The 13,620-nt window shown below is 40.8% G+C and overlaps 1 protein-coding gene across 1 annotated transcript in view; it reads right to left on the bottom strand.

Annotated features, from left to right (window-relative positions):
- Nucleotides 1-13,620, bottom strand: part of RALBP1 (ralA binding protein 1) — a 34,737-nt gene that overhangs the window by 1,850 nt on the left and 19,267 nt on the right. Inside the window, exons 3-9 of the mRNA XM_030489439.1 lie at nucleotides 6,871-7,329; nucleotides 4,712-5,061; nucleotides 3,159-3,320; nucleotides 2,135-2,266; nucleotides 1,546-1,653; nucleotides 628-749; nucleotides 112-235 (exon numbers count right to left, since the gene is read on the bottom strand). Of these exons, the coding sequence (XP_030345299.1) occupies nucleotides 112-235; nucleotides 628-749; nucleotides 1,546-1,653; nucleotides 2,135-2,266; nucleotides 3,159-3,320; nucleotides 4,712-5,061; nucleotides 6,871-7,329 (1,457 nt within the window). The remainder of the gene's footprint in view (nucleotides 1-111; nucleotides 236-627; nucleotides 750-1,545; nucleotides 1,654-2,134; nucleotides 2,267-3,158; nucleotides 3,321-4,711; nucleotides 5,062-6,870; nucleotides 7,330-13,620) is intronic.

The raw sequence follows: 13,620 nt of genomic DNA, 5'->3' as shown, positions 1-13,620 counted from the left end.
GACAGTTGATGCCAAGCTACCTGTCTGCACAAGTGCAAGTATCTCTGCTCAGCCTAAACCCAGTAACCAGAAGGGGAAGAGTGCCAATGAACACTAAGACTCAAATCTTACCTCTAGTTCCTCGTTCTGTCTCTGCAAATCTTCCAGGATGACCTGCAGCTCCTCCTCATCCTCACTCTCGCTTTCACTCTCAGAAGAGTACTCCTCGGTTTCACTTCGGCCATGCTGCTGGCGACTGAAAGACCAATGACAAACTGATTCAAACACCCCCTCAAGGCTGCCAGAACCGTAGCAGCATAAAATAGTGTTAACTTAGATCCACTGAATAATCTGCAACACTTCTAAAAACCAAGTCAGATTTTCCTTTCAAAGCTTAATTTAATAATGCAGTGATTTCCAGGGGAGATTTTGTTTAAGAGCACAGGGTCTAGTTTCCTTTAGATCATAACTCCGTTGTTACACTAACAGAAAATATCCTGAAAAGCCTAAAGTTGCTGAGACTGCAATAAAAAGAGGCAGCTTTCAAATGTGATGTTCACAGGGTGAGTGTTTAGGTGTAGCTGAGAGTGCTGTTTCAGAAGAGCACACATGGGGCGGGAGCTCTGCTGTTAGCAGTCCCCCTCTTACCTTTGTATTTCAGCTATTTCGGCTCGAAGGCGATCTATTTCTTCCTTCTCCGAGGCAATCTGTCTCCGCAGGAACTGCTCCATGGCCAGCAGTTCTTCTTGTTCTGTTAAAATCTCATTCTCCTGCAATGATCAATTAGTTCACTTAAAGCCTTGACTTTATTTTCTGCAGGAACATCCGGTAAGTATGGGATGATGCTGTTCTCTGATATACTTTCGGTAGGAGTGGTTAGCATGCCTGCTTTGAACTCTGACTCATCGAGACCTCAAAGCAAATGGAAGTTCAAAACCAACCATGTCTGTTCTGAATCCTCACAATGTTCGCCGTACTGAACACAATGATTGCTGCACTGAATAGCTGTGGAGATGACGCACTGAGTTCTGGCATGCTTGGCTGCCAGTTTCCTTAAATCACAGGGGAAGCTCTGGCTAACCAGTAAAATAACTAGAAAACCTGAATTACAAAATATATCTTTGAAGGTGAATCTAAGGAGGCAACTACAGTGAAGACAAGATCAAAGCTACCATGGGAAGCAAAGGAAGGCAAAAAAGCCAAAATAGTTGCTTTACTTCCTTTGATCAGCAGGAAAATAGTTAACGGTATTAAAACACGTTAGATTTAGAAGGACTCTCTAAGTACTTCAACAACAAAGGCTACCTTTGGTGGTGGTGGCTGCTGCTGCATAGTGTCTCCTCCCTGCTGCTAACAGGTCTCCTCAGCTCTGGGTTCACTCCCACGGTCACCATTCCCTCCCTACTGTACTTACCATTAAAACAAAGCCTTGTATTTTAATAGACACAGAGACCCCTTTAAGCCTTCCATTTCCCATCACAAAGGAACACAAGGGTGTTTAGTATTTTTGAGAGATATGGAGCAAGCAAATAGCAGCAGATAAACAGGTAAGTGCCGACCACCTACCTGTGCAAGCAGAATATTTATAACTTCTTCATTTTCATTCATTTCTTCTTTGGAGACATCCTCCTTGGAAAGGCTAGCAATTTCTTGTGCAATCTTTGTCTCACACTCCTGCCAGAGAAAGAGAACAACTTTGCAAAGGACAGCTTCCCCAGCCACTCTACCGTAAAAATAGACTTTCTGGAACATATTATTTACTTTCCAAATATAGAATCAGCATCTTGGTTGTCCTGAAAGTTTTCAGCAAGGGACTTATGACAGTTTAACCTTGAGCTTTCCAGCAGTTCCTCTTGCTACTCCAGGACACGTTTTGTTAAGCATGTAACAAATCCATGCTCTGTCAAACACTAAGTTTTTAATCATACAGCATGGTTTTGCCAACAGCTGTGCAGGAGGGTGGAGATGTTGCTGCCCCTCGGCAGAGCCAGCTAACCAGAAAACGCAATTGCCCATCAGCCATGTAAAGTTAAGATGTAAAATCTGCAGTAAAAGGATTGAAATGTGGTTTGATTTAACTGGGTGCCTCTGTAATTATCACAAATTAGGGATCCACAATTCAGATTCTTGGCCAATAAACAGAGAAGTTACCCACCTGTCTCTTAGCTTCTCTTAGTTTCCTCTTCAGAGCTGTTAAAATTCTTTGCACCTCCCAGAGTCTCTCTTCTTTGGATAAGTCTTTTATCCCTGCCTGCAAGTCTCTGTGTAAACAGTTCAGTAGGAACTCCTAGAAATATTGCAAAGAATCAGAATTGACAAAGCAGGGCGGGCTGAAAAGAAACAATCTTTCTGACATTGTGGCAACAGGCTCAGAATTCTACTTTTCAAAGCTCAACCTGTCAACTAACAAGTGTTAACATAGATTCAGTACATGATCCAGAACTAGATGAAGAGCAATATTAAAGAAATCAAACTCTATTTAATATGTCCTCCTGACCTTTAGAGGAAAGGACCTTAAGATCATCTAGTTCTAACGCCCCTGCCATGGGCAGGGACACCTCGCACTAAACCATGTTACCCAAGGCTCTGTCCAACCTGGCCTTGAACACCACCAGGGATGGAGCATTCACAATGTCCTTGGGCAACCCGTTCCAGTGCCTCACTGCCCTCACTGTAAAGAACTTCTTCCTTTTATTTAATCTAAACTTCCCCTGTTTAAGTTTAAACTCATTACCCCTTGTCCTACCACTACAGTCCCTGAGGAATAGTCCCTCTGCAGCATCCTTATAGGCCCCCTTCAGATACTGGAAGGCTGCTATGAGGTCTCCACGCAGCCTTCTCTTCTCCAGGCTGAACAGCCCCAACTCTCTCAGCCTGTCTTCATACGGGAGGTGCTCCAGCCCCCTTATCATCCTCATGGCCCCTTCTCCCACCATAAAAGTATTGAACTACATAGCCCTGTCTTTTGCAGCTTGCTTTGCTATATAATCATCACAAGGCTGTAACACTTTTCCATGCATGAATGGGGAATAGCATCACTCATCTCTTTCCAGTGGTTTCCACTTACAGGACAAGTGTGATAGAATTAGAGTGTCTGTTACAAGCTTATGAGGATTTACTACTGAATGTATGAAAGCCAGGGCAAAGATAAACAGAAAAACACTAAAGTAATTGCCAACCTGTCGCCTGATTTCTTCTTTGATGCTTTCTTGTGTTTCTGGAAGTGCTGGCATTGTTGCCATATTTGACCAGCGAAGAGGTTTTGTCACCTGCTTCAGGGTCACATTCCCAAAGAACTCTTGAACATGTGTGAAAAATACATACAGGACACGGTTGCTGATCTGCAGAGAAAGGACAGACAAAACATTGGTTAAGATGACTTTTTATCTGTGGAGCATAGTATCCTTCTCTAGAAACAGCCTTTAGAATGCCTTTCTGTGACTCGTAGTGATACTAGTTTGTCCTAAGAGATTAAAATCTGGATTAAAAAGGATACTTTAAGTGACCCAGTGCTGTCCCCAAGGAATCTGTGTCTCTTACCTGTGTATCTGAGGCAGTTTCATGCTAAACTCAGACACATCTTAACCTACTGCAATTATTTCCATCACTGCCAGATACAGAGATACATTATTTTCCTTTTACTCACGTAAAGGTAGTTAGTGACAACAACAGGTAAGACGGAACACAACCATACTGCGCTATGGCTGGTTGCTGGCTACCTTCTCTCTCCTCCCCAGCTTCTAAGTATTTTCTACAACATCTCTCTCAGCTGATTTACTATAGTAGAAAAAGGAGTCTGAAAGGCCCTGCTGCTGTAGTTCTTGTTTTAGCATGAGACAGAAGCAAGTATTTATTTTGATACTGTATCTTCCATTAAAATGCAAACATTTATCCTGTCACTACCTGCATTTTAATTGCTAAAATCTACTTAACAAAAAGCATGACTGGGCCTGCGTTGTTTTGCATTAATTGTTACCTCTTTTCTTAGCTAGAAAGTGTCTGGCACAGCAAAATAGCCAAGAATAATAGTTCCCAGCCCTTTTGCTACTGGGCTTCCTCCTAGACTCTTAATTATAAAGCCAAGCTTTTCTTGAAGTGTGGGTTTTCTTCTAGAAGACACACACACCCAATAACGCCATGTTTCCATTATGCACAGGACTAATTCTGAGCTGTATTTAAATTAAACATTTCCAAGACGTTTATTAAGGAATTAATCAATCCAGAAACCACAAACTCTTACTGGAAGACTAAAAGTCTGTTGTTTTTCCCTGACTGCAGACACCAAAGCCATTAGACAAAAGTCATTACTGCACCAGAAAGGTCTATTTGCAGGACAGGATTCATTGGCTTGATATTAAAACTAAGCAACAATATAGTCTTCGCTAAATTAATGCTGAATCAAAAGCCCACAGAAACTGTGTATCTGCATGAATTATTGGACAAATTCAACATTAAATGACTTCTGTTCACAACAGAATTAAAACCCTGACAGCAGCCTTTGTAATACTCTCATAATAAGCCAGATGTCACACCCATAGTACGCAAGCTCACATTCAGAAAGTCTTTTGTTCCCCCTTTCCCAGCATTTTAGCTTCCCAAAGTATAAAGAGAAGCTGTAATTTAGCTTAACTGTATCAGACAATACCCCATTCCCACCCGCAAAAGAATTTCCACAAAGAAGTCTTTCCCGGGCTGAAGTTCTGCTCCAGCACTTGCTGCGTGGCACACGTACCTGGACAGTAGGGCTGAGCACTATAGAAATATTCTGGATGTTCATTTTTGTTTCCAGTTCCTTTGCAATGACGTGGTCCATGTGCACGATCAGCCAAGAAATCAGGAGATGGTTACACTCCGGCAACTCTTTCAGCAGCCTCTGGCACTCCTGAACCTTCTCAGCTTCTGTGCTCTTCCCACAAGCATCTTCAAAGCGGGGCATTAGCTCTTTGGTAAGCAAGTTTTCAGGCAGTTCTCGTAGGTACTGTTTCAGCAAGCTGGCTACTGTATTGGGCTCATATTCTTCCAGGTTGGGAGATTCTTCTCGATCATAGGCTGCTTTTAGCTCATCAACTTTTGATTTTATTCCTTAAAATATTTAGATCAAGAATTAAGAGAAATCTTCAACTGTAAATGTATAATAGTTGTTATATTTAACTTTTTTTTTTTGAGAGAAAGGCATTTATTTCATCTTTCCTTACAATTTAAACTACTTGAGGAACACCTTTTAAGAGTTACTCACATGTAACAAAGTTAAGATCGTGACTCAAAATTACATAGATCGCTGCTTCTAAAAGCACCGACTACTCCTATGAAGCAAAACCACAGCACTGCCAAAGCTCCGAACTGGAACTGGCGCCAGCATTCCCTTCCATCAAGGAACATAAAACAGGTTGAGGAAGGGCAGGGGAACACAAGATTAACTGTGTGTTTTCAATCAGCATCTTTCTGACTGTTCAATTATAGAGCCCTAAGCCAAGAAGCAAATACATATTGTCAAATAATATTGTGCAACAAGTTCTCTAACAGCTTTCCTCTCTCAAAGCAAATCCCACACTTCTTAGCTCTCAGGTTTCCAGCTGGCCCTCCTCAGTGGAGGAATCTCACACAGAATTCTTGACTTGGGGCACTGTGTGAATAAAAGTGTGTTCACAGAGTTATTCAACACAGCCAGAGTTTTCTGTGAGGTATTTTATAACTCAGTGACATTCCAATATTCCCAAACTTGGGGAAATTTCATTCTTAAAGCTCAAACACCCGTTTGAGTTGCACCGACTTGGCTCATATACAACAAGCAAAGGTGGGTGCACCCAGCCCATGGTAAATGCCAAGTAAAATATGCTCAGTTTCATGTCCAAGTAAGTTAGGCATCACACCAGCTGGAAGGTTGTTAAGCCACTGGAACGGTCTCTCTGAGCTCTCAGTTTAAACAATCTGACACACACAAGAGGGTGCTATTGTACAGGAGAACACAGACAGTACAAACATCAAAACTGATTTATGGAAAACACACCTTTGTCAGTGAAAATTCCCAACACATCGTGTCTTGAAAAAAACCCCACACAACCAGAATGTTCCAACAGGCAAGATGAAGAAGAAGCTGCTTAAGCTGCTGCAGTATTTATGCATGCCTACCACATACCATGCAGATGGACAGCATGAAGACAGCTTGATGACGCCTTTAAAACCGTTTGATTACTGCTTTTCAGCGCTTTTCCTCAAATTCTTTTTCTCACTTGTTCTTGCTCCCTTAAACGTACCCGCAGAGGTACTTACACAAGTTACTTTGCAGGTGCAGTTCACAACCAAAGGGGCCGTTCTGTGTAACGTGACTAAACCTGATGTTTCATTTATGTAAGCTGGTGTTACACAACCACCATGGTTAATTAGCCTGCTGCTGCTAAGCTTAATTAGCGGAACTTGGATTTTGTGCTCATTAGTGTTATTTGCTCAAAGAAAAACAGTTTTTAAGGAAAAAAAAATAATCATACAACAGAAGTAAGTGGAAACAGCAACTTGGTGGGAAGCTTAAGTAATAAAGTGGTTGTATGTCATCTTTGCTTTTGCAATCAACTAGCACTGCATTTCTAATGCAGAAGTAAAAAACTGAAGCTGGCCATACTAACACATCTTATTCCTTGTTAGCACCCTACCACAAAAGGCCAAAACAAGTGGTTTCTTACTGCCAATGAGCAGTACCACCACTTCAGCAATTTTTCTGGTACTTCGGACCTATGAGTTTGCTCAGCTTTAATTGCCTGATTACCTTCTGGATAATTAAAATGAATGCAGCTATTAACAGTCTGTAGGTGGTGAAAATAGTAAGAAAATGGTAAAATAGTAAGAAAATAGCAAGTAAAGACCTTAGGAACCTGCATGTCAGTGTGCCCAGAGTACCTGAAACTCTGTAGATGCCTTCGCATTTCATGCCATACTTCTCTACGTAATCTATACATTCACGGAAAACTGCTGGCAGGCGGACGCCATCATACATCATGGTCCTGTCTGCTGCATCAGACAAAGGAATGCCAAACACAGGTCTATGACTTGGAACATCCACTTGAGGTATCTCTGTCTCCTGAATTGGCTTTTTCTTTTTCTTCTTCTCTTTCCACTGTTTTACAACATCTGCTGCAGTTAAGTCTTTTGACTTCTTCTCTTTATGTTTGTCTTCCTTATGTTTGTCTTCCTTGTGTTTTTCATCTTTGGGTTTCTCTTTTATTTTAAAATCCTTTTCCTTTTTTTTGGAAAAGCTGGGTTTCTTGAAGACATGTATTCCCTTGGACCGCTTCAACTTTGAAGGACTTTCAGCTTCATCACCGGAACTGTCCTCTTGAAATGCAGCATAACCTTCCGCTGTTGGGCAAAGGAGGAGAAGGCAAGAGGACAGCTGTGAGTCTCTTTAGTTTCTAGATAGCACATTGTAACAGGGAGAGAACAAGAAGTAGTATGTAAGAAGAAAGGAAAGCAACAGAAGTGAAGAAAATAGCACCTGCCTGACTCTGCAGGTTTTCTTTAGTCTTTACACGATTAAGTGGACAAGGATTAAATCAAAGTTGCATAATCACACCAAAGATAAGCCACAGCTCCTGACCAATCTAAATAATTAATACTTTATATACTTACTCATAATGGCAATGTCCATCTTATGGATTAGTCTCCCATCTAATAGTCAAGGAAATGCAAAATAAAAAAATTGTCTGGCAACTTCTCTACGTTCCTGTAATCAACAGTATAAGAGTTGCTGTTAAGGATCATCTACTGCATACACATAAGTCTAACAAGCTTCTGTTAAGAAGAAGCTGAACTTCAGCCACTTAACTCCCCAATCCCTTCCCAGAATATTACAACTGTTAAGTATGAATAGTTTCAGCTTCAAATAAAATACAAAAAAGAGAAAAAAAAAGGCCCAAGCACACTTACTTTTCCACTAGACAAATAAAACAATTCTAGTAACACTAGCACAATACCTGACCGTGAAGGTATCTGTCTGCCTTAAAGAGCAAATGCAAGAGCTTCAAACAAGCCCATGGGTGGAGCGCACTGAGCAGCACAACACCAAGTGCCGCCTAAAACGTGCAGCAGTGCTTTTACTGGCTACGCCTCTGCAGCAAGCCCTGCCTGCCCTCCAGGCAACAACACGAAAATCTTCAAAGGTGGACTACAAGAAACCAAACCCCATCAACAAAAAGCCAACCCACAACCAAACCCAACAACACACAAACCAACGCGACTTCCAAGTCAATTAACTGCAATTTCACACATATGTAAGAAAAGTACGCCTGAAACCTGGTCATCAAAGACAACAGTTTACATAGCGTTTGCACCAGCCAGGTCCCCCAAGGCAGTGGGCAGCGAGCTCTTGCTTCAGCATGAAGCCCCCTTTATACAGATCCTTTGAGGCTCTTCCACTACCCACAGGCAGTGCCTCTGCCCAAGTGAGGAAGCACACTGACAGCCAAGTGCTCTACCTGCATAGTTTTGGGTGGTGGAAAATTACCCCCTTAGATTATGAGAGAGCGCATCACACATGAGATTATAGGCTGTAATTTTTACAGGTGAAAGATCTTATGCAAAAGAACCAGGAAGCATTCAGTCTTTTGTTCTTCCAATTCTAAATTATGCTAAGCTGCAGAGCTGCTCGGCATTAACTCAGCACGTCCAAGGAGCTGTCTGTATTTTGAAGCCTCCTTGGCTGCTCTGTAGAAGGCAGCTTTTAACAGTCAAATAAATACAAGAAATGTATTAAAGCATGGAACTGCCATAAAATAATTACAATTGCTGGACCAGCTCACTGTTCCCATCCTGGACTCTTCCCTAGGACTACCAAACATGCACTTCCATAGAAGACAGAGAAAGACTGTAGCACTGATCCTGTCAAAGTGATTTGTTATAATAAAATGCAGACGTTATCTGGAGCACAACCAGCAGCCAGGTCTCAGCCAGTTTACCAGCTATAGCATCATCATTCACTCCTCCTGTAAACTAAACCCAGAAATGGCCAAGGAAATCTGCAGTGCATGAAGGAAGGATTCACACCTCACTGATACAGAAGGAGCTGCTGATGCACCAGCTATGGGACAAAGGAGGAGCACGCATCACCACTGTGTTTTGTCAGAATGAGATGGGGCTGGCACTGAGTTTCAAGATGGGGTTCACAGATGTAATTTCCAAGCAGAAAGCCAGATCTCCACCAGGCAGAGCCCAGAACAACTTGTCCTCAACCCTTCCTGCTGTAACAGATCACAGTCAAACAGCGTAGGGTCGCCCCCCACCCTCAGCATGTCCTCTGGGTCAGCACAGGGGACCCAAGCATGGAGGCCAATGTCACCAACAGAACACCCACCTTAGTGTCTCAACACTCCATGTTGCAACACAAACCTTTTCTAGATCCGTGGTAATGTAACACCAGCAATAGCACGTTACTGAAACTGGTATTTCTTGACTTCATGAGAAGACAGGAAGGAGCAAGTTAAATACAAACCAGCCTATTCTAATTTGTCTCAGTAACGAAAGTCAAAGTGTAGAAATACATACTAATTAGATTCACAGAGAATCTCCCACCCATACCACGAGTGGGTTTTGTATGTCTCTCAGAGTAGCCCAGTTTTCTTTACCATACTTCTGCTAATAAAGTTACTTGCCTTCCACCAGTGATACAATATATTGAAATATAAACCACCTAAATTTATACAGGAGAAAGACTACCAAAAGCAGGAGAAAGATTATCAAAAGCAGTACACAGGTGAAGTGGAAAGAAGTATTACTGGTATTTCTGCTGTTTCCTCAAGACTTCCAGTACTAATAGTCTGTGTTTTCCCGTCACTCTAATGTATGTCAATGACATTTTCCTCCACCTATATGAGACCAATACTAATTTAATAAATACTCCAATGCCACCAGCATAACAAGTGGACTATCTGCCAGTTCCTTGCTCAGGTTTTGTTAGACCTTTCACAAGCATGCCTTCACTGCAGTTATTTTAAACAGGATGCTCCAAGTCTAGCCCTTATCTTACAGAAAATTATGAAAACCTCTTTTAAAAGTAGTAATAAAAAAATTAAAAATATTCCAGTGTTACTGTGGAAGAATCTAGCTTACAGGCTTAAAAGCTTTGTCACACAGAGAGGCCACTGTAACAGCCTGCGTACTTAGGAATGCTTCTCCAGCACTCCTACAACGAAGCTATAAAGTCATGCTATGTAGTATTTATTGTTAACACAAAGGGTTGCATTACATAGTACTGCCACTTAGCAAACCCACTACAAGATACATTTTGTGCATCAAGTGTCTGGTGAGTTTTTAAGCCATTTATACCTCTACACCTCGTTTTGGCTCCCTGGGGAAATTTGCATGCATCAGTAATTAATTCACTGGAAGAAAGCACTGTTACATATGGAAGAATCAGTTGGTCAAATATGACTACAGGGACCAAAGTGCAATGCTAGCATTAGTTATCTAATTTCAGTTTGTGAGAGGGATTGCCATCAGCGTATACCATTTCTAAATAAAACAGTAAGACACACGTGGATGCATAATGAGCTTGGGTAGATGGCTTTTCTTCCCTCTCCTCACCCACAAGATGTATTGTTACTATTAACAGAAACTTCAAACTTACAGACACTACCAGCACTTACAATCCAACTTTCAACTAGATCAGTTTGCTTTTAATACACATTCAACTCGCTCATGTGAGCACAGCACTCCCTAAAAATTGTGCATTCCAATTACTGCGCAGTGCTATGCAAGGAGAGCAAATGAAGCTGAAATAGGAAATGTGCCTTTCCTCATTTTGATTTAAAATAATTACTGGCACTGAAAGGCAGACTTTTAAACTGTTTGCAAATGGTACTTTGCTAAATAAATACACACTGGTACACCGATATACATAGTAATTTGTCAGTAGAATAGAATGTAGCAACACAAAGATAAACCTTGATATGAAGAATCTCTAATGCTTATCATGGGTAGGAAGCTCTAATAACTTCCTATTCTGTAGAGCTGGAAACTGTATTCAGAGCTTCCCCACAGACCAGACCAGTAAAAATAACGTTCTGTTTGCAATAGTAGCAACTTGGTTATTTCATAGGATGACAACGGCCTCCTTACATTTCAAACAGAGCTCACCCCATACACATGTAGTATCCACTGCTACCGCAGAACCCACCTCCATTAGCACTCTGCACAGAAGTGAAGGATCATAAGGACAGAGACAATTTATCACGCCACTGGTCTATATGAAAGAGCCGGGCATACTATTAAGAGCTTTTGCATGGTTGCTGGATGTCCACATTCCTGAGAAGAAAGTATTTAGGAGAACAATCCCTTAACATGACAGAAGAGAGAAGAGGCTGGTATCTGGTACCTGACAGAGAGTCACAGATCACTAGAACCTCAACTCAGCAACTCAGAGGAAGGAGAGAAGGGTTAACACCCAATCTGGACCAAAGATTGTTTGGAGCAGGTCCCCAGGTTAACAATAGGAATATTTCAGTCCTCATCTACCTCCCAGAAGCACACACAGGACCCCCTGCCCAACACATTCGGGATTTGGTCTTCAAAAATATTTCCTGAAAATGTCAGAAGAGTTCATGCCAGTGGTATTACTGTCCTTTCACAAAATTGTTTCATTTACAGTTCAACCAATTCTCCATTTCCCCCAAGAATTCTATAAAGAAAATGAAAATCACTCTAAACAAAAAATCCTGGCTGCATATTGAACCCATCCTGTCCAATGGCATCCATCTCAGAAGTAAAACGAGTAAGCACAGTAAGATCTACTACATACAGAATCTTTATCTACAGAGATTCTAATGGGTAGAATAGCTTTTTCCTTCTTAAGTATGTCTTAGAACCTTTTTCCTTTTGCAAGGAACTGCCTATGTTATGACTTTATCAACACATGACTACAGACAGGGGGTTAAACATTCAGTTTTAAAAATCAACTATGCTGGTCACTGTCTCATAGAAACCATTACTGCTGAAGAAAGGTCTGTTTTTGCTCTCCTGCTGCCACAGTACAAGTCTTGCATGGACAAGGGATCTTTTGAGTCAGGGAACAGATCTGAGCTGAAACTATCCCACTGAAAATAAAATTCATTTTAATCCCTAATAAGTCCCCTAATCTAACTCACTCTGCAGCTAACCAACCCTCAGTCTATCACAGAGGAGTGGAGAATAGAGATTAGTGGCTGAAACATTTTTCCAGCAGCCAACATTCCACACAAAAAACAGTATTCTGTTTAATTTCCTATTATCTCCAAAACATTTCTGAAGTTTATACTTAAGAGTATTATCAAAATACCCCAAAACCTGAAAAGGTGGAAGAAACTGAAGAATTGGAAGTGTGGAAGGAATAACAAAAGGCAAAGTTGGAAGGAGGACTCTTAAAATCAACTATATTAAGCAACTGTAAAGAACACCTGTCATTTACATAACTAAAATGTCTGCTCAAGGTATACTTACGATAATGACTATTTTTGGACTGTACAAGATGTACTGAAAGCTTTGTAAGTAACTTACTCTTATATATGACTGGCAATTATATGACATACTTACATTAGGGCTAAGAAATGCTGAATGCTTTTTACATTACAGATGCAGGAAATTTGATTCTTCCTACGTTTTGCCTTTTTTGAGGATTTTTTTATACCTTTAAAGCTTCTTCTAAGTAACAAAAAATTGCTTTACATCAGCTATAAAATGTGTTGTGATCTCTCGTGGAAGAAAGCAGTTACAGTGCTAATGTGCACAGACCTGCATATATTTGCTGAAGAAGCATTTTTCCTCTTTAGCCTTCAGTTACACTGTCACCAAGAGACATGCCAAATTATACCACAAAGAAACCCACACTATGTATAATGCTGACCTCTAACAATTCCAAATTTAGAGGTGTCTAATGCGGGGTTATAACAGAAAGCTGATTTGCAAAGAGTAAAAAAAAACAACTACTAACAGCCTGAATTTAGACCTATCCAATAATACTGAATTTTCATCACCATTCCAGTAATCCGTATTAGGTTAATGTTGTTAGAGAAAAACCCTGAGAAATCACTTTTCTTTAAACCTGTAGGAATTTAAACTGCTTCGTTTAACTTGAGGATAATATATTTCTGAGTTACAGCATTCTTTAGGCACATGGTCTTTAGAGTAACAATAGTCCTTCTAAACTGTGGTAGAAACAATTCCTGCATTCCAGGAAACTGCTCTGATGAAAAGCAGTTCAGTGGCAGCAAATCCTTAAAGAGTAATTATTTAAATATGTGCATGCATATTACAGACAGTCACCAGATTCACTCTAACAGAATATCGTGTGCTGTCTCATTGGTTTTTATCTTCCAAATATCACATGTAAGAAGTAGCGAGGTACACTGGCAGCCAGAACTTGCAGGCATCAGAGATACAAGCACAGTAGGAGAAGAACATTATTTTGAAGCTTTGCTAAAACAAATGTCAGTTAAAAAAAGTACCAGCATGTGGGCTGTGATATTTAGGTTTCAGAGACTTGGACAGGAAGGATCTTTCTGGTACGAAGAGTGCTCAATACCAGCTTAGTATTTCCAAGAGCTTTGTTCTCTCAGAATATGCAGAAGAACTCTTATTGAATAAAAACTATGTCATGTTTCCAAAATTTTCTGCACAAATCTA

Source organism: Strigops habroptila, chromosome 1 (assembly GCF_004027225.2).
Source record: "Strigops habroptila isolate Jane chromosome 1, bStrHab1.2.pri, whole genome shotgun sequence".
Lineage (NCBI taxonomy): Eukaryota > Metazoa > Chordata > Aves > Psittaciformes > Psittacidae > Strigops > Strigops habroptila.
Note: the sequence above shows the minus strand (reverse complement) of the source record. Positions and strands in the feature narration are given on the sequence as shown.